Here is a 21,762-nt window from a genome sequence, read left to right as displayed (position 1 = left end):
TCTTGAAATGGCATGTAACTAATGAGGCCAGTTTTTGCCATTTCTTCCCTTCCATGTGGGGCTGTACCCAAACCACTCTGGAGTGATCAAGGATAGAAAGAGATGAGTTGGTGTTTTGAGCCCTAGCTCTCCCTAATCCCTAAAGCTGTAGTTATGGAACAATAGAGCTGGCCTGAACTAAATGGAGTGAGATAGACGAATTTTGTTCCTGGGAGACACCAGGTTCATCTACACCATCCATCAGACTTGAGCACAGATGGAATGGAGGCCAGCCCTAAAAATACATCCACCCGAGGTAACACCAAAGCTGTGTTCTTTCATGTCTAATTCACCCCAGATGGAGGGGAAAGAATTTGATGACCAGACTCTGAAATAGGCAGAGAAACTTATATTATGTTAGGAATGACTATTGGAGCAAAAGGCCACTGTGAATTTCTTAATCAATAAAAATGAACTCTAATAGAAATTTTAATAAGGAGCCAGCAGAAATATCCTTATCATCATTGTGAATTCATGTTTATTGAATGTACAACAAATGCTAGTCTCTGCTCCGAACATTGGATGAACATCATCTCTGTATCTATAAGGGACTAGGCAATACTTGCCACTAAATTATTGCCAGTCACCCAGCCAGAACACAAAATGAACTCTTATGAATATTCTAAAGCATAATAAGGAAGGGGTCTTAGACTACATGCAGTCATCCTTGATTAGTATTTTCCCCAATGGGAGTACTCCTCCCCCACAAGCTTCCCCACAACTGGAAAGGAAGAGAAGCAGGAGAGAGTAGGAAGAGTCAAGGTACAGTCCAGAGAAAGTCACAAAAAATTGAGCAGTGGCACTCCATAGATGTTTGGATATGGCAGTAAAAACCAGGGGGAGAGCCATATGCATGGAATGGTAGGAGCCAGCCCTGTTCATCTCCTGGTCCTTCCCTGCACATGTGCTCTTACACAACCTTTAAGTGATAGACAGGATCTGTAGAACTCTAAAGATCTGCTTGATCATGAAGTTACCTTCCAGGTGAGGTTTTCTCCTTATTTTGCACAAAGGAACACTTTGGGACTTGAGGGCTAGTGGGTACTCACCAGTTAGGCAAACATTTGAGAGAATCATTGTTCTTGATGAATTTTGTAAATAAGCACTGACCCACTGGCTTAAGGGAAAGTGAAATTGAGTGACTGGTGACTTAAAAAGCATGCAAACATGAGGCTACACTACTAGCAGGTGGTTAGCAAGTGGCCCAGTCTTAGTGCCTCTTCTCAAGGCCATCTTCCTTTCTTTTTCCCACCCTCTCCAATCTTCTGCCGCACCTCAAGATTTGAGGCAATGGTCAAGCTCCATGGCATAAGAATTGGTGTTCCTCATGATGTTTTCTGCCAACATGACAGGCTTGGGGTTTCTTCCAGCAAAGCAAGAGAGCCAAGTGCAGATCAACATGGCTGCAGCTGCTCCACCTCCAGCACAGTAATAGGCCCAGCCAAGCCGACAGGTACCTGTAGAAATAGGGACAGAGACATGAGGGTTGGGTTGTCTTCTCATACATTTTCCTTGGGGTATTAAAGTTAATGTGAGAATATGAAACAGTGAGTGCAACTGGGCCTCCTGTTTCCCTCTTTCCTCTTTTGCTGATGGTTGGTATTTGCTTTACCAAGAAGTTATAGAATTTTGTTCTGTTATAGTAGGAATCTGGAGGTGGTATGGGTGGTAGCGGTGATGGTGCCATAATGAAACTGATGACAAGAACAATTTGATCAAGTGTCAAGAATTATGCTAAACTCCCGAGACATACATCTCATTGACCATTACAGTAACTATATGAGAAATGCACTCTTATTATCTCTGTTTTATATAAGATGAGGTAACTGAGGCACAGATTAAGTTAATTGTGAAAAATCAGAGAGCTAGACAGCAATAGAGTCAGAATATAAACTCTGGTTAATCTTGACTCTAAAGCTTTACCTTTTTCACAACATCGATGTACAGCCGTGCACAGTTTATTTCCAAAGAATTGTATTCTACACCATCAGGAGATTTGACAGGCACAAAAATAAATAAAAATCCATTTCCCCTTGTTACATGCCTCTATCTTAACCTACCCTTTCAGTATCCAAGGAAGAAATATATTAGAATCAAGGTCAAGCTTGTAAAGCAGTAGTTTCAATTTAAAGGGTAATAGGGAAGGTCACCTGAACAAAAACATCCACTCCACCACCTGCCTTTCTATCAGAGGTAGATTCTGTCCTTTGAAGTATTTATGTTTTCTCAGAGAATTTTCCCTCAGAAAATGTCAATGCCCAAAGAAAGGAGAGCTATTAATTTATAAGGGAATAGAGTAACAACTAATTGTTAAAATAAAGTGTCTAAGCAAACAAGACGCCAGAAACTGGAGAAGATGCAGTGATAGAAAATTGTAGAAGGGCCTTGAGAAAAGAGGTAGACAGTGACCTTCACCTACCTCACAGTCCTACAGAAAGCTAGTCCTGACCATTGTCAGTTACCTGGAGATGTCAAGACTGATGTTGATAACTTACTTTTTTAAAAGATTTTATTTATTTATTTGACAGAGAGAGAGGGATCACAAGTATGCAGAGAGACAGGCAGAAAGAGAACAGGAAAGCAGGCTCCCCACTGAGCAGAGAGCCCCATGCAGGGCTGGATCCCTGGACCCTGAGATCATGACCTGAGCTGAAGCCAGAGGCTTAACCCACTGATCCACCCAGGTGCCCGATAACTTACTTTTTAATAACCAATTGCTTTTGTTCACATGGTGCTTTAATTTTCCTTCTTTTAATTGACTATTTGGCATGTCACATAAAGAATATAGCATGGCCTCAAGCTAGGCTCTTCGCTCTTCCATTCAGGCCAGCCTAATTTATCCCAAATTTCTCACCTCAGAAATAGTGTTCCTACCACCACCAAGGTATTATCCATAATGTCTCTCCTGCCAGAAATAGCTTCTTCCCTCTTATTCATCAATTCATATCTTCCTCAGGACACTATCCAGGACTTCCAGGAAACTTTTCCAGATTAATCCCAGTGGGCTCAAGTCACCTCAACCAAGTAGCCCTCTAGGAGTTGATCTATATCCCTTACATGGGTGTACCTGTTGGATAAAATGTTGGGAGGAAACTTTGCATGTGACATATTTTTCATCTGCCCTTTACCCACTTCTAGACTGTTGACTCAATAGTGCAGATGTATTTGTTTTTTTCTTGATAGTATCTCCTAAGCTCTATTAGTAGTGAGTGCTTACTGTGCATGTGTTAGCCTAACAATACTCCAAATATGGATACACTTGCATTTTTAATCCTCAACATACAAATCTATGGCTTAAATTTTTTATTAAAGTTATGAAACCAGCTGTAGTATTATTCTATTTGTTTCTGGAATGTGCTACAGCTCTTCCCATCATAAGACCTATGCCTACTTTCTTGCTTAAATTGCTTACTGCATATGGACATGTGCACAAATACTTCCCACCACTCTCTTTGCCTAGTCAGTTTTCAGTCATTCTTCAAAGCTCAGCCCAATCATTAATAACTGACCTCCTAAGTCAGATTCCTTCATCAAAGGTTCTTGTTAGTACTCTGTATACTTCCTTCTGTACTTGAATCCCTTATCCCCTGCCATGATAATGTCAAAGTTTAGTTCTTCAGAAGAGACAATATTTTACCAATAGATGGAGGCAGTCATATAACTCTTGAAATCCCATGGTCCCACCCAAAATTAGACTGAGAGCCAAACTATAGTAGATATGGAAACAATGCAATCCTTAGAGTGAATTTGAAAGTGAACCCTTCTTAGAGAAAATAATTCAACTATCCACAAAGTGGCCTCAACATGAACAATAATGGTGGGCCTCTGGAAAAGGTAAACTGAAGAATACCATACTGAGGTAATCAGCCAATAAATTTGTATCCTCTGTCTACCTTGTCACACCTCCTTTTAAACATACACACATACTTATTCACTAAAAAAAGGGAATTTTATATAATGCTTTCAGTTTCACAAGGTGAAAACTCTACATATGGGCAAACCTTCAACTGCCACCATCCTCAGGAAGAAGCTTGAAGGTTGTATTTTACCCAGTTCACAGATATGAATGTGATGCTTAGTTCATAGCCCTAGGAACTCTCTCAGAAGCAGAGAGGTAGAGGCAGGGATCCAGACCAAATCTCTTTACTCTCAAAGTGGTACTCTGTCCTCTCTACTGGTTTCCTCACCCTCCCAAAAGCCATTTTTTCCTCTTAGAGGACCCTTGACCTATAAACCCTAAAGAGGGGGTTCCTAAGTTAATTAGTAATACATTTACCTGAGCTTCTCCCATAGCCCTCCTAACCAAAATCTCCTGTGCTCACATGATAGAGTAGAAGGAGCCAGCCCTGGAGTGGACCCACTGTCAGGCAATTTCCTTTTCTCTGGCATGCTCCCAGTCTAATCTAGACAAGGTATCAGAAGTCTCACTCTGTTTCTTCAGTTACTTGTCAAGTCATCCCCCTATTAGAGTAGCAGGGATATTTTTATTAGATACATGCAACCTAGGATCAGGGAAAGACTTGTTTCTGTAAATGAAAGGAATAAATGTATAGCATGACATTACCCCAAAGCCCCAGGCAGGAAGAAAGCTGACAGAGTGGGTAGCTCCAGAGTGAAGAGCTGGCTAGAAGGGCTTCAATCAATCTTATTGAAGTCATGTCAGAACTAGGTATCACAGAGTTAGGAGCCAGCACCAAAATGCTTCCATGACCATACCAAATGCAATCAGTTTCTTCTCACAGAGACTCCTATTAGTCCACTGAACAGCACCTAAGCTCCAGGCTACTGCCACAGAGGCAACCAAAGAGAAATGGAGGAAACATATCTTCTATCCAACCCTTCCCCACAACCCTACCTGTTATTTGCTTGAGGGAATAGAGAGGTTATACCAGTAGCATTGCAAAGGGGTAGAACAAAGCAAAATTTTCCAGAACTATGTCTTCAAGTTGAAAGGAACTGTCAGTATTCACATACTCCACAGAAAGCGTGGATACTGGTATGATGGCCTACAGAGGAATTTGTGTTTCGAATGGAAAGGTACAAAATAGAGAGCAGTGATAATGAGATACCACACTTTACCTCCAGTCACCTTTTAGTGAAGTCCCATGGACCATCACCAATCCCTAAGTCCCACTCCCTAAAGCACTGTTTATTATTCTATTCATGTAACAAATATTTTATTAAGTACCTACCACGTGCCAGATATTTTGAATACACCATCTCATTCAATTCTCACAACAGTTAATTTTCATTAACAGCTGAGAAAACAGAATCTCAGAAAGGAAAGTCACTCTGTTGACTTACAAGTGTCAGAATTCAGATGTGAGTGCCAAGACTGAAAGTCCATGGTCATCTATTTCAGCCATGCTAGTAGAGTGGAGCCAAGGATACAAGTTACTATGGTCCAAGACTTATGGGAAAGTATGCCTTCAACTGATCACTTCAGCTCTCTGGGTCTCAGTTTCCTTTTCTTTAAGTGAAGGGAATTTTTCTGGACAGATTTTTTAAAAAGATTTATTTATTTACTTAAGAGAGAATGAGGAGAGAGAGAGAAAGAGAGAGAGAATGCAGAGGGAGAGAGGGAGAGGTAGAAGCAAACTCCACACTGAGCAGGGAGTCCAATGTGGGGCTCAATCCCAGGGTCCTGAGATCGTGACCTGAGCCAAAGGCAAATGTCTAACTGACTGAGCCACCCAAGTGCCCCATTGCTGGACAGATTTTTAAAAGCCCCTTCCAACTCAAAATTTCCATTCTACTATGAACATGATAAATGCCTTAAGAACATGGAAATACTACAGGAACATCTAGGAAAATAATTATTTGTATCTGAGAGAATTTAGGCTTGGTGTAGTGTTTCATAGAGAAGAAAGCATTTCAACTTGACTTTAGCAGTGGGAAGTGGGCATTCTATGCAGTTGGAGTGGTTGGTGTGACCAAAGTTATGTAAGCGAGAAAGCTGACAACACATTTCAAAAACAGTACCCCATTCAGAGTTGCTTCAGAAAAGGAGCTGTAGTTGGCAAATAATAAGCTGAATATAGACCAGGAGGACTTGTGAAATCTGGCATCTTTCCCACAAACAATGGGGAACAATGGAAATTTTCTGACCAGAGGATGAAATGATAGAACAAGGTTCCTCAGCCTTGGCACTAAAGATATTTTGGGCCAAAAAAATCTTTGTTGTATGGGAGTGGAGGGGGAGGTTTGTCTTGTGCATTGTAACACACTGGCCTCTACCTACTAGATGTCTGCACCTTATCCCTCCCTCCTGAGTGTGGAAACTGAAAATATTGACAGATATTATCAAGTATCCATGGGGATGGGAGTGGAGTGGCTTGCTTCCCATTAGGAAAGACTGAGCTAGAGGTAGAGTTTGGGAAGGTTAGCTTAAAATCTTTGTATGAAAGGGATTGGAAACAGTTGTATACTGTAGGAAGAGACCAGTTAACCAGAAGACAAGGATGCTAGTACACATCCAACAATACATAATCCAAAAATACATAATGCTAGAGAACAAAAAAAAAAAAAATCTGGCCAAAAATGTCAGTATTTTTGAGGTTAGGAAACCTTCATCTAGGCAAACACCAGATATTTACAGTTTGAATTACCTCCAAAATGAATCTTGATAACTGAACAATTAGGCCAACAGAAAAGAATCTTTTTCTTAAAGAACAGCTGTGCATGGTTTCCTATTGACTTGGGAAGCTGACTGGAACTGAGACAGGGTCGGCTTTGAGCATTCTAGTATGCTTGCCCAGGGATGCTGGGGAAGGTCAAGGAGAGAGATCTCACAAGATATTCAGGAGAAAGTACTGATTCCCTGAGAATCAGGAGATAGGAGTCTTTGAAGAAATCTCTTAACCCCACAGGACTTCAGCTATCTCACCTTTAAAATGGGAGAAAGTAGTTAAGTATCTGTCTAAAGACAAAGCAATAAAGACCAGATGTGTTCTTGAGGTCCCTTTCAGAAATAACCAGGCTCAATTCTGCCTCACCTTTCAGACTGACTGAACCAGTTCTGAGCCTCCATGCTAGAATTGTTCTCATGTCCTCAGAAAATAATTCAGTGAGCTAACATCACAGCTGGGGATTGTCTCTACATACATGCATAGGTATCTGTGAAGAGAAAGACTGGGCAGTAGGATAAGGGGAGAAAAGAGGTCCTAACTACAAATTAGCTTCATGCAAAAATTTCTAGAGGAGCCCTAAGAGAAGCTTATTCCTTTTTGTGCTCTTCTGTATAATTTCTAACACTCTATCTGTGAGTCATTCTATTCCAGTGCTGAATTTGCTGTGACAAGATCCCTCATAAAAGTTATTAAATCATCACTCAGCAGTGGGCCTGACATTTAAATCAAGACATGTTGCTTTTATTCCAAGTTGCAAATCAAAATGGTTTGGAGCTTGACTCTATTTCCTTTGATTCAGCATTAAGTTATATTATTACATCTCCGCTGTTTAGAGAACAAATTGTCACTGGCTGCTACTTAAACTGACCCCCCCTCCATAGAGCACCAGCCCTATGTCCTTAGGGACAAATATATTGGTGTCTGGCCATCTGTAAATGGATCATTATGAACTACTGGAAGGTGTAAGCCACAGGCTGATGTTTTTGGTCGGGTCTAGTACTGGTGTGGATATCAGGATTGGGAATCATAGTAGGGAAGAGTCTAACAGAGATGCTCTCTTTGCAGAATGCCAGCTTAGAAGCCAACAATGCTAGAGAACTAATCCAAAGAAAGAATTCCTGCTTAGAGAAAGAGGGATAAGGCATAAAGAGAGTAAACCCACTTTGGAAGACAGTTTGACAATTTCTTATAAGACTTAAGATACATATACCATATGATCCAGCAATCATGCTCTTTAGTATTTACTCAAAGGAGTTGAAAACTTAGGTCCACACAAAAACCTACATAGTGATGTTTATAACAACTTTATTCATAATTGCCAAAACTTGGAATCAACCAAGATATCCTTCAATAGGTGTATGGATAAATTAACAATAGTACAACCAGACAATGGAATACTATTAAACACTAAAAAGAAGTGAGCTATCAAGCCATGAAAAACATGGAGAAAATTTAAATATATATTACTAAGTGAAAAGCCAATCTGAAAAGGCTGCATATTATAGGATTCTGACTATATGACATCTGAAAAAGGAAAAAAAAACTATGGAGAGGATAAAAGAATCAATGGTTGCCATGAGTTGGTAGGTTTGGGAAGGGATGAATAGGCAGGGCATGGAGGTTGGTAGAGCAGTGAAAATACTCTGCATGATAGTATGATGGTGGATACATGTCAATATATATTTGTGTAAATGTATAGAAGTTACAACGCAAGGGAACAATATTGTCATCAGTTTTATCATCTAACAAAATAATATATTTATCATCTAATATACTCCAATATCCAGGGAACTTGAGAGATACTGCTCTAGTCTTATAGGCATAATAAAGGGGAAAGTGACTCCAAGGATGGAGGAGGACCTGCATTGGGAAGCAGCATATTGCCCTCAAACTCACCTTCCAGAGTAGATAGAATAGATATGCAGAGATGTCCATCTAGGATCCACCTGGGGGACCTTCCCAGCCTTTGTCATATCAGACCAGGTTGCCTGCACTTGCCCTGCAGAGCAATCACCTCAGCTACAGAGAGATACCTAAGTTCCTTTAGAATTCTATGGAAGGAAAGGGGAAGATCTAGAGAGAGATCAAAGAAAAGAGTCTAAAAGAGAGTCAATGGGGGTAGGTAGAAGAAGAAAAGAAAGGCAGGTGGAGTTCATTTAGAAAACATTAGTATAAGATTAGAACACCGAGAACCTGTTACATAAGGACTGAGTGGAGAGACTGAGGTCTTCAACAGACCTCTTCCTAATAAAGGTGGGGTTTTTCCAGAGTAGACCCAGCTCAGGAAAATCAGCTGCTCTTCCCATCACTGCAGCACCATCTGAGCTTATGAAACCAGGACTGCAACCCACCTCCCAAACTGCTGTTTGGTGTGTATGGTGGGGGGAAGTATAGGGTTGTTATTTGCTTATTCAACATATTTTTGCCATGGGGATCTGCATTTTGTGTTAAGCAGGCAGCAAGAGTTTGGAAGAAGCTGGTGGTCCCATCTGTTCAGAGAGATACTGCTAACTATAGGGTCTCCATAGGTAGCAGCATAAAAATATTTTCAATGCAGCCAAGCTAAATGAGGAGAGAACTTTCTCTGCTAGGTCCAGCACAGATGAATAATTGTAAAAAATAAAGCAAAGCCAATGAATTCAAGGGCAATTGCAAAACACCCTATCCATCCCCTACCCCACTATAGCCCCCAACAAAAAGATAGCCAAAGCTATGAGGACAGCTTTCTTCTCACTCTCCAGGCTGGGCATGAATTTCAACAGCAGCCCGGATTGGAGGCCCAGAACCTATTAAAGATTCCATAAGCCTGTCAGGCTCCCTTGCCAGATAAAAAGGCAAAACAAAAAATCCTTTGGAAATGTAATTCAATTTAGGTAAACGTGTTTTTTGTTAGTAGCCACTATTTCTAGCCACTTCCTAGAAAGTCAAGGTAGCACTCAGTCAAGAATCAAATCCTCATGGTAACAGAGATGCCCTGATAGGGTTGAATTTTTTTTTTCTCATACACTTCTGCCAAAAACATTGAGTCCTTCCATTGAAATCTTTCCTGATACAAGTAAGCATTTGCTTCTGACCCATCCTTGTATGTTACCAACCAGTCTTTCCTATTTATGTTATTTCCTGCATAGCTATCCTGAGTTTAACTACTCTGATCATCTTTTTCTTCAGTGGGTAATAAAAGGGAGTAATTAAGTCTCAGGTCAGCTTAGATTGGGCTTCTGTGTCTTTCTCAAGATTGGCCCCCACCTACCCCTGAATAAACCTTCATGTCACTCTGTGTTGTTTTTTATATAGCCCATCAGACTAGACTTGAAGAAACATTTCAGAAGAGCTTTGGGAATTGCTGTAGACTGAATGTTCATGTCCCCCAAAACTCATGTTAACTTCTAACATGCAATATATTGGTATTTGGAGGTGGAGCTTTTAAGAGACGATTGGATCACAAGGGTGAAGCCTTAATAAATGGGAGTAGTGCCCTTATAAAAGGGACCCCAATGAGCTCCCTTACCCCCTTCTTCCATGTGAGGACACAGTGAGAAGACTGACAAATATGAATCAGGAAGAAAAAATTCACCAGACACTAAATCTGCTGCCGCCCTGATCTTGGACTTCTTAGCCTCCAGAACTCTGAGAAATATAGTTCTGTTTTTTGTAAGCCATCCGGTCTTGAGCATCTTTCACAGCTGTCCAAATAGACTAAGATAGGTACTCTCCCCAAAGGACTAGTCAAAAACCAAGTACTAGACCAGCCTGACTCAGCATGAGCTCTGTAAGATACTTGGCCTCTAAGAAATTGGCCCCTGTCCTCTAGCATCTGCTTGATAGATTTCTGATTGCATCCACTTGAACTTTTTCAGCTAATAAAGGCACTGTGGTAAGCTCTTTAAATACGTTGTTCTTGCATAGGTAAGATCAACAAGCTAGACTGGGTGAAAGGGAGCCAGAGACTGAAATGGAACAAGTAAACAGACTATTAGTGTGACAGGTGCTATGACATAGAGCAATAGGACGATATAGATGTGGGGCATCAAGGGCAAATGAAAGAGGGCAGGGAGTTTTCAAGAAAAAGTAGGGAGTTAACTAGCTGAGGAAGGCGAGAAGGGTATTCCTAACTATGGGAAGAACACATGCAAGGTTGTAAAGGTTTGAAAGAACATGGTATTTCAGTGTGGCTGGGCAGGAGGAGGAACTTGAGTGCTGATGGAAATGATGGCCAAGGTCCCTGCAGGCTATGCTTAAGGAATTTTTTTCCTGCAGGCAATGGGGAACTATTGTTAAAGAATGGGAATGACGTCAGATTTGCATTTTTGAAATATCACTTTAGCCACAGAATGAAAGACATACTAAGAGAATGGCGTGCAGTATCTTCAAGAATATAGAGAGAGTCATGGGTTGTTTTCTATAATATAGATGAAAATTGAGGCTAAGAGAAAGAAGGTAGGTTCTAGAGTTCTCATGTGCCTTAGCAGTATTGCAGCATTTATTCCTCCTGATGACTGATATCATTATGATTTGGGATTGATATTATTATGGTTGTATTTGATAAATAGACATATATAAAATGTCTCCTCAAAGCTTCTTGAAGACTATGTTCTTGAATTCTTTTAAAATTATGTAGGGTCTCATTCGATATCTCATATACAGTAAGTGTCCATCATATGCTTACTGATTGACTGTTACATACTTATTTTTTTTCTGATGGGACTAAGTGGCTTTATTGGGGAAAGCCAGGATTACAATGGATTTAAGAGTTGGCATTGAGGCCCTTCTTCTTGCCAAAAGTGGGAAGGAACCATGGACTTTACCTCCAAGCATGAGGCTGGCTACTTCTGGGACGATCAGAGCCTCCACTCTACGCTGACCAGGATAGCCTCATCCTCTAGGGCTGTGCCTGCCAGGATCAAGACTTGATCTTCTACAGTGATGCCCTCCAGCAAAACTGAACAGTAGCCACTGCAGCCTCTACCCCAAAGACGGAGTCCAGAAAGAGGAAGGAGCAATGGTACATACATCCTCACCACCCTCAGCAAGCCACATCACTGCTCTACTGTTACGTACTTTTGACAGAATCTTCAAACACTTATGAATGCTAGAATGCCAGAACAGGAAAGCCGACAAAGCTCAGGACTCAGAAGCAAGTAAGTGCTCCCTCATTCCAGCCATTGACTTAGCCCCATACCTGCAAGGTTAGGTTTGAACATCAGCTATTTCTATCCATGCTCAATTGGCCAATAGATATAGACCCTAAAGGCTCTCCTTGGACCCAGTATCTCTGGGAAACAACCAATGCCACAAATAATACCATCGAACATGTGTATAACACTTTACAATTCACAAGGCACTTTTCCTATTCATTATTTCATTTAATCATCTTGTATTTGTTTTATTCATTCATCAAGTCCCAGGTAGAGGCAGGAATGTCATTAGAGAGAAAGCCATGGAGCAGACAGATAAGTATTTGATCAAGTTTGCCACTTAGCCAGAGAGTAGAATCCAGCTCAGGCCCATACGTGCTCAAGAAATCATGTGGTACACAAACAAGGTCCTAAGTGAGAATGACAGAGAATGCTATTTGCAACCATGACCTGTCATTTACAAACTGAACCTACGGGCAAGTCATTTAACATTTCTGAGTTTCAACTCTCCCATGGGTACAATGGAAGTGACACCATAGAGCAGTGGTGAAGGTCAAATGATATGACACATATAAAGCACTCAGCACAGTACCCAAAATGATCAGTACTCTGGGCCCATTCTCCTCTCAGCTAAACACTTTTCAGCTAATCCACTAGTTTCCACAAATGAGCCATGAGAGACTATGGGCTATGAAAAACAATCTGAGGGTTTTGAAGGGGTGGGGGGTGGGAGGTTGGGGGAGCCAGGTGGTGGGCATTAGAGAGGGCACGGATTGCATGGAGCACTGGGTGCGGTGCATAAACAATGAATTCTGTTATGCTGAAAAGAAATTTGAAAAAAATGTCTGGAGAAAGCTTTAGCATACAGATTTCTAGTCCCTGCTAGAGATACATAGAACTGTGATTTCTGGGGAGAGGGCCCAGATGATTGCAACGCACAGTCCAGTGGGGAATCACCTGAATGAGACCATATCATTAGTTCAAACTCATCCAGCCTTTAGACGAAAAGTCAAACTTGAATTAAGAACCTATAAGGAGAGGGGCCCTGGGTGGCTCAGTTGGTTAAGTGACCAGCTATTGGTTTCAGCTCAGGTTGTGGTCTTGAGATCCAGCTCACATAGGACTCTGCACTCATTGTGGAATTTGTTTAGGAGTCTCTTCCCTCTGCCCCTGCCTTCTATGCTCTCTCTCTCTCAAATAAATAAATAAATAAATAAATAAATCTTTCTTTTTTATAGTTTTTTTAAAATAATTTTTTATTATGTTATGTTAGTCACCCTACAGTACATCATTAGTTTTTGATGTAGTGTTCCATGATTCATTGTTTGCATATAACACCCAGTGATCCATGCAATATGTGCCCTCCTTAATACCCATCACCGGGCTCACCCATCCCCCTACCCCCTACCCTCTAAAACCCTCAGTTTGATTCCCAGAGTCCATAGTCTCTCATGGTTTGTCTCCCCCTTTGATTCTCCACCCCCCTTCACTTTTCCTTTCCTTCTCCTAATGTCCTCCATACTATTCCTTATGTTACACAAATAAGTGAAACCATATGATAATTGTCTTTCTCTGCTTGACTTATTTCACTTAGCATTATCAATGTAAATTTTAAATATTTCCATTGTATCAGTCAGGATAATTTTTTTGAAATCTATTTTTTAATTTAATTTTACTTTTTCAGTGTTCCAAGATTCATTGCTTATGCACCACACCCAGTGTTCCATGCAATACATGCCCTCCTTAATACCCACCACCAGGCTCACCCATCACCCCACTCCCTTCCAAAACCCTCAGTTTTTTTTTTCTCAGAGTCCACAATCTTTCGTGGTTCATCTCCTTCTCCAATTTTCCCCAATTCACTTTTCCTTTCCTTTTCCTAATGACCTCCATGTTACTCTTTATGCCCCACAAGTAAATGAAACCAAATGATAATTGACTTTCTCTGTTTGACTTGTTTCACTTAACATAATCTCCTCCAGCTTCACTCATGTTGATGCCAATGTTGGGTATTCATGTTTTCTGATCACTGAGTAATATTCCATCGTATATGTGGACAACATCTTCTTATTCATCTGTCTGTTGAAGGGCATTTCGGCTCTTTCCATAGTTTGGCTATTGTGGACATTGCTGTTATGAACCTCGGGGTGCATATGGCCCTTCTTTTCACTACATATGTGTCTTTGGGTAAATACACAGTAATGCAATTGCTGGGTCATAGGGTAGCTCTATTTTTAACTTTTTGAGGAAACTCCACACTGTTTTCCAAGGTGGCTGTACCAGCTTGTGTTCCCAACAGTGTAAGAGGGTTCCCCTTTCTCCACAGCCTCTCCAACATTTGTTGTTTCTTGCCTTGTCAATTTTTGCCATTCTAACTGGTGTAAGGTGGTATCTCAAGGAGATTTTGATTTGAATTTCCCTGATGGTTAATGATGTTTTGACATTTTTTCGTGTGTCTGTTAGCCATTTGTATGTCTTCTTTGGAGAAGTGTCTGTTTATGTCTTCTGCCCATTTTTTGACATCATTAACTCTTTTACATGTGTTGAGTTTGAGGAGTTCTTTAGAGATCTTGGATATCAGCCCTTTATCTGTAGTGTCATTTGCAAATATCTTCTCCTTTGCCTTTGTAGATGTGTTTTGAAAGAAGATACTGTATTCAACACTGCTGTGGTTGATGTTGAAAGGTTACTGCCTATGTTCTCCTCTGGGATTTTGATAGATTCCTGTCTCACATTGAGGTCTTTCATCCATTTAGAGTTTATCTTTGTGTATGGTGTAAGAGAATGGTCGACTTTCATTCTTCTGTATATAGCTGCCCAATTTTTCCAGCACCATTTATTAAAGAGACTGTCTTTCTTCCAATGGATATTTTTTCCTACTTTGTCAAAGATTATTTGACCATAGAGTTGAGGGATCCATATTTGGGCTCTCTATTCTGTTCCATTGGTCTATGTGTCTGTTTCTGTGCTAGTAACATGCTGTCTTGGTGATCACAGCTTTGTAATATACCTTGAAATCAGGCAACCTGATGCCCCAGCGTTGCTTTTTATTTTTCAACATTTCCTTGGTGATTCAGGGTCTTTTCTGGTTCCATACATATTTTAGGATTGTTTGCTCCAGCGCTTTGAAAATGCCATTGGTATTTTGATTGAGATAGCATTGAAAGTATAGATTGCTCTGGGCAGCATAGACATTTTAAGAATGTTAATTTAAAAAAAAAAAAGAACCTACAGTCAACTTGATGCAATGCTATGGGCTTTCTCTTGAAAGATACATTGTAGGCAATTTCTCCCAACTCACCTGGGTGAAACTCAGATTTTAAAAAGTCATGCATCATAGCAGATGTACATATAGGTTAACCCCTAATATGTGATTCTGACTTTGCCAGGGAATTTCCCTGAGGGTGTGCAAGAACTGTCCCTGGTTTTCCTCTTGGTTCTTGCCTTTGAAATCTATTTCACTTATTAAATAACATGGGTCAGTCTAACCTATAAAAACAGCAATAATAATAATGACAGTTTTTATGACATTTATTCAGTTCAGGCCCTGTACGAAGTTTTAAGTATGTCACTTCATTCCATCCTCACAAGACTACGGTGAAATGGGTACCATGGTACTAACACCCCTATTTAAAATGGGTTTCTGTTTTTCAACAAAAATTTAGGATACTGTCTCATCCAGAGTAGCCAAGGTAAGACACTCACTAAAAGTGAGGGGGATAAAGAAGACTTGTATTGAGGTTTATAGAAGGAAATTTGAGTGGAGGATACAGAAGTAGGTGATGAAGCAAGAGATCAGAGGCCGGACAGAAAGTAGCAGAGGAACAGAATGAATTCACCTGACTTTACCGCCATCTGGTGGTGGTCTGGTGGACAGACAATCAGCTCACTCTTTCAGACACAGGGACAGAGACAGAGAGCCTGCTAGACCCTCTGCAAGTCCCTAAGTGGGGGAAATAAGGTCAAGTAAAACAGAGAACCTGCCCTTTGCGGTCTTTTCTAGGTCCTCTGGAGTCACCATCCTGGAAGTCACCTTAAGGATTGACTATTCCAGGAGTAAACACCCTTTTTCTCAGGCAGGCTATTTTCAGGAAAGGCAGAAATGTTTATAAGCACCATCATTTTTTTTTTCTATCAAAATGAAACTAGCTTAGCATCCCATGGGATGTATAGAGTCTCATTACTTGAAGTTCTTGACTATTTTTAATAGAGGATGGTCAGTGAGAAAACTGGCACTGAAGTTTAGTCATTAAAATGATAGGAGGAATCAGTAGATACGCTTTCTCAACTTCTACTCCTTAAACCTGTAGGGCATTGTTTTCATAAATCACATTCACATGCACTTTGTCATTTCATGGCCATAACAATCCCTAAGGGTAGATAAAATCATCCTCACTGTAGTTGCTGGGAGATAGGCTTAAAAAAGTGAAATGTATATGAGAAATCTGAAGGAGCCAAAGTGGTCCAAAATAGAGAGCAAATGGTGGTTACCAGGAGATGGAGGCAGGTGGGGAGATAGGACAGATGTTGTTTAAAGGTACAAACGTGCAATAGGTAGTCAATAAGCCCTAGGGGCCTAATGCAAAGTACAGTGAGTATAGACTGTAATATTGTATTATAATCGTTAAACTTGCTAAGAGACTAGAACTTAATTATTCCAAACACTACAAAGAAATAATGATGTAATATGACAAAGGTGCTAATAATTATTATAATGGCAATCACATTACAATATAGAACTGTATCATTTTAACATGTTGTATACCTTAAATTACACAATGTTATAGGTCAAATATATTTCAGTAAAAACCACAAAAATATAAGGATCTGAAATGACTTGGGTATGGTCACACAGTAAGACAGCAACAGAGCCACCTACTCAGTGCAACATTTAGAGAGCGCCAAGCATGTGCCAGGCACCAGGGATATGCTGTTGAATTATGTTGCACCCTGACTCACTCACTGTTTCCCTCCTGCCTTTTCCAGCTTAGCTATCCCAGCTTCTCTGGGTGGGAACTCCTCTTTGTGTGAGCCAGGAGGACAACTGAAAAATCTTAAGCAACACCTGAGCCATGAGTTTTCCAGAAAGATAGTCTCCCCAGGACATTCTAGCTGTTGGTGCCCAACAAATGAGTTGCTTTTCCCAATCCCCTGGGTCAATCCCTGGCCCTCACTCCCATGGGTGAATGATACTAAAAGCCTCCTCTCCTCTAGGATGGCTGCCTTATACTTAAGGTTTATCTTTCTGGGGTTTTTTAAATTTTTTAAATTTTTATTTGTTTACTTGAGAAGGAGAGAGAAATAGAGACTGCGTATGAGTGGGACAGGGAGGGGCATGGGAAAAGCAGACTCCCAGCTGAGCAGGGAGTCCGATAACTTTGGGTTCAATCCCAGGACCCTGCGATCATGACCTGCGCTAAAGGCAGACATTTAACCAACTGAGCCACCCAGTCACCCGTACCCTTCTGGTTTTTTAAGAATACAGTAGATAAATATGAGATTTAGTCAAAGACCTCAGGTAACATCAGGGATCTAGGTAGGTATCTGGGGCCTCCATTGCTCATCAGTCTAGTTCAATGCGCTCTCTGCTATAACAGGGAAACCAAATCTCAGGGTGGGGAAGTGACATGCCCAAGCAAATTTCAGAAAATTAAAACACAGCTGTCCTGATACCCAGGCCAAAACTGTTTCTACCACACTCTGCTGCCCCTCTGTGGACATGAGAATATATTAAGCTGCTTCAGTGTGTTCTCGTGAGCACAAGAAAACACACGGTCCACAAAGAAGGAAACTGATAGAGAGGAAAGGTAACAGGAAATGCCTGGAAACTGAACCCATAAAGTCCAAACCCCGAGTCACCGTAAAAGGCTTTGAACTGGCAAGAATGAGAGGAAATGATGAGAGAGCAAAGGAAATGGGCCTTTGAGAGAGGAAACACAGGGAGCACACACAAGGCCTTTGGGTAGCCTCTGTTGCAGGCCTTTGTCAGATGGAATGAGTTTCTCGGTCCTTCCCAGAAGCCAAACCTGGGGCATCCTCCCTAACTAAGGAGGCTCTTGACAACTGGGCTGACTACCTACTAACACAGATGACATTTAGTGCAGCCTATTGGGCTAAATGCTTTGTATGCATGTATTACTTCCTTTAATTTTCTCAATAACCTTACAGGGAAAACTATTTTTTCAATCCCTATTAAGGGAGACACAGTGAGATTAAGCAGCATGCCCCAAGATGCACAACCAGTAAGTGGCCAGGGCTCAGATTTCTGCTGCTAACCTGTGTTTTTAAGCCATCATGCAATAAATAATGGCTCCTTGCTGTAATAGGTCCCTTTTCTGAAAACTACTGAAAAGTGCTGGGAACATTTCCATTTCAACAATTGGTATTATTATAATGACAATGATGATACTGGAACTGGACAACAACTGTTGACAGGTAACTGTATACCAAACACTGTACTACGTGTTTTGCATGTGTGATCTCATTTAATCCTTACAGCAGCCCCATGAGGTAGCAATAAGCTCCCACATGCTGAAAACTGGCCCAAGGTCACAGAGCTAAGGATGCAGCTGTGCTAAAGCCCACTCTTAACACTAGGCGATCTTCCCTTGGGTTTCTACCATGGTTCCCACTGCTTTGATGCCAATTAGAGGCTTGATGAAGGACAACTAGGAGGTGGAGTGAAATGCATTAATTTACTGTTGGACTCAGGATTCATTTATGTGGGATCAAGTTGTTGAAATCTCTATTTGATGGCCAGAGTTTAATTAACAACCATAAAAACACCTTTCTCAGCTTAAATCTTTCATTTACGTAATCAAATTAAAGTGTGGGAAAGTTTGCACTTAACAGGACTGTTGCTAGGAGACTTTGTCTGACTTTCCCCTTATTACTGATTGAATTATTCATTCAACAAACAGGTATGGGGTTGCCATTGAGCAGCACCTACAATATGCCTGAGAGTCAGGAAGCTAGTTCCAAGTCCCTTATTGTGGGCCTTGAAAAAGTCACCTACCCCTATTAGTTTCACTAACTATAAATAGCCCCAGTGATTAATCTGCAAGGTCCCGCCTATTGTAGGTTTCAGTGCAAGCTCCTGATTAGTGTTTGGGGTTTTTCCCCCCTGTTTTATATACCTGATTGTAATTTCTTATTTTATTTTTATTGAGATATAATTGACATATAATATTATATTCATTTCAAGCATACTACATAATGATTCAATATTTGCATATATTGTGAAATAATCATCAAAATAACCCTAGTTAACATCCATAACCATATATATTTATAATATTTTTATGAAAACATTTAAAATCTACTCAGCAGCTTTCAAATATATAATACACTATTATTAATTATAGTCACCATGCTGTACATTATATCCCCAAGATTTACTAATTTTATAATTGGAAATTTGAGCTTTTTGACCCTCTTCATCTATTTCATCCACCCCCTGTCTCTGGTAATAACCAGTCAGTTCTCTACATCCATGACTTTGGTGGGTTGTTAGGTTGGTTGGTTGGTTTGGTTAGCTTTATAGGTCATAGAGTATTTGTCTTTATCTGACTTATTTCACAGAGCAGAATATCCTCAAGGTCCATCCATGTTGTTGAAAATATCAAGGTTTTTTTTATGCTTGAGTAATATTCCATTGTGTACATATTCCACATTTTTTAAATCCATTCATCCATTAATGAATACATAGTTTGCTTCTGCATCTTGGTTACTGTAAATACTGCTGCAATCAATAGGGAAGTGAATATATCTTTTTGAGATAGTGTTTTCATTGTCTTCAGATAAATACCAAGTAATGAAATTCCTGGATCATACAGCTTTTAATTTTTTGAGGAACTTCCACAGTGTTTTACATAGTGCACTCCCACCAACAAAAGTACAGGAGTTCCCTTTTTGCCACATCCTCACCAACACTTGTTACTTGTTGTCTTTGTGATAGTGTCCATTCTAACAAGTGTGAGGTAATGTCTTGTTGTGATTTTGATTTGCATTTCCCTGGTGATTGGTGGTATTGAGCACCTTTTCATGTACTTGTTGATCATCTGTATGTCTTCTTTGAAAAAAATGCCTCTTTAGATCCTCTGCCCATTTTTTAAATTGGATTGTTTTGGGGGGGCTTGATATTGAGTTGTATATGTTCTTTATATACTTTGGAGATTAACCCTTTACCAAATATATGATTTGCATATACTTTTTCCAATTTGGTAGTTTGCCTTTGCATTTTGTTGTTGGTTTTCTTTGCTGTGCAGAAGCTTTTAGTTTTACACAGACCCACTTGTTTATTTTTGCTTGTGTTGCCTTTGCTTTTGGTGTCAAATTCAAAAAGTGATTGGCAAGACCTATGTAAAGGAGCTACTTCCATACTTCCTATGTTTTCTTCTAGGAGTTGTTTGGTTTCAGGCCTTATGTTTAAGTCTTTAATCCATTTTGAGTAAATTTTTGTGTATGGTATAAGATAGTGGTCCAGCCTCATTCTTTTGCATATGATTGTTCAGTTTTCTCAACACCATTTATTGAAAAGACTTTCCTTTTCCTATTGTATATTCTCGGTTCCTTTGTCATAGATTAATTGACATATTTTTTAAAAGATTTTATTTACTTATTTGGCAGAGAGAAAGATCACAAACAGGCAGAGGCAGGCAGAGAGAGAGAGAGAGAGAGAGGGAAACAGGTGCCCTGCTGAGCAGAGAGCCCGATGAGGGACTCAATCCCAGGACCCTGAGATCATGACCTGAGCCGAAGGCAGAGGCTTTAACCAACTGAGGCACCCAGGTGCCCCCAAATTAATTGACATATTTGTGTGGGTTTATTTCTGAGCTCTCTAGTCTGTTCTATTATTCCACTTGCCTGCTTTTATGTCAATACCATACTGTTTTGACTACTATAGACTTACATTATAATTTGAAATCAGGACACAAGATACTTTCAGGTTTGTTCTTTCTCGGGACTGTTTTGACTATTCAGGGGTCTCTTACGGTTTCTTACAAGTTGATTTCTTCTTTAAATGGTAAAAAAGAAAAAAAGCAGTCAATTCCTTAAATGGCTCAACTAATGACTCTCCTGGGTCAGAGCCAGGTGTGTTTCCAGGGTGTTAGAGCAGGCACTGAGGGAGGATAGGGACAGCAGTCTGCAAGACATGAGAGAAGAGCCTAGAAACAGGAGAGGCAGTGGAAGGAAGGTGGTCACGTAACCAAACCAACCTGCGTTGGCTCCTTGGTGAGTCAGCAACAGCACTAGGTTGAGTTGTTGCACAAAGTAAACTTTATTTGCAGCAAATAAGGAGGCTATGGGAAGTAGCTTTCAAAGCCATGAGTCCCCAAACAAGGGTGGATGGGTTCCTTTTATTTAGGGTGAGGATGAATATTTAGATAGGGAAGCCTTGTTATTAGATGTAGAGACAGGCATAAGGTCACAAATGTGCCTTAAGGAACCATGCCTATACATATATTGAGTGTTATGTAAATGAGGCTGAGTCTCCACCTTGGGTGGAGATTTTAGCATTATAATAAAGGTAGTTAATCTCTCATTCTAGAGGTCAAGCTATGGTCCATCTGTGCAGATGGGAGTCAGGGGCTATTTTAAAACTGGTCTTGATGGTTGGCGTGGCTGGAGATCTTTTCAGGGCAGCCACTATTGCTCCAGGCACAGTTTCACTTCCCATTTGCCTGAGTTAGGAGAGAAGCTGGAAAGCAGAGCCCAAGGAAAATGCGGGACAAAGGTCTGTGAATACAAGCAGGTAGGCAGTAAAGGCAAGGTGTTGGGGTCTTGCTGGTGATAGTCAAACTTTTGGAGTGCCAGAGTATGGGGATTCCTTTTACAGTTGTGCTTTTTTCTGGAGAGCGCCCTCTGTTCTTTTATTCTTCTTTCTTGCCCCACCCAATCTCTTTCTTTCAAGAAGAGCGACTAAGATAAGTAGTACAGTAGGGAGTAGATACGCTAGA

The 21,762-nt window shown here is 40.5% G+C and overlaps 1 protein-coding gene across 1 annotated transcript in view; it reads right to left on the bottom strand.

Annotated features, from left to right (window-relative positions):
- Positions 1-494: 494 nt before the first annotated feature.
- LHFPL1 (LHFPL tetraspan subfamily member 1) overlaps positions 495-21,762 on the bottom strand; it is a 37,202-nt gene continuing 15,934 nt past the window's right edge. Inside the window, exon 3 of the mRNA XM_004769093.3 lies at positions 495-1,496. Within this exon, the coding sequence (XP_004769150.1) occupies positions 1,315-1,496 (182 nt within the window). The 3' untranslated portion in view covers positions 495-1,314. The remainder of the gene's footprint in view (positions 1,497-21,762) is intronic.

The sequence above is a fragment of the Mustela putorius genome, unplaced genomic scaffold (assembly GCF_011764305.1).
Source record: "Mustela putorius furo isolate JIRA1106 unplaced genomic scaffold, ASM1176430v1.1 tig00003901_pilon_pilon_pilon, whole genome shotgun sequence".
NCBI lineage: Eukaryota > Metazoa > Chordata > Mammalia > Carnivora > Mustelidae > Mustela > Mustela putorius.
The sequence above is the reverse complement of the archived record's forward strand: the minus strand, read 5'-3'. Positions and strand labels throughout refer to the sequence as shown.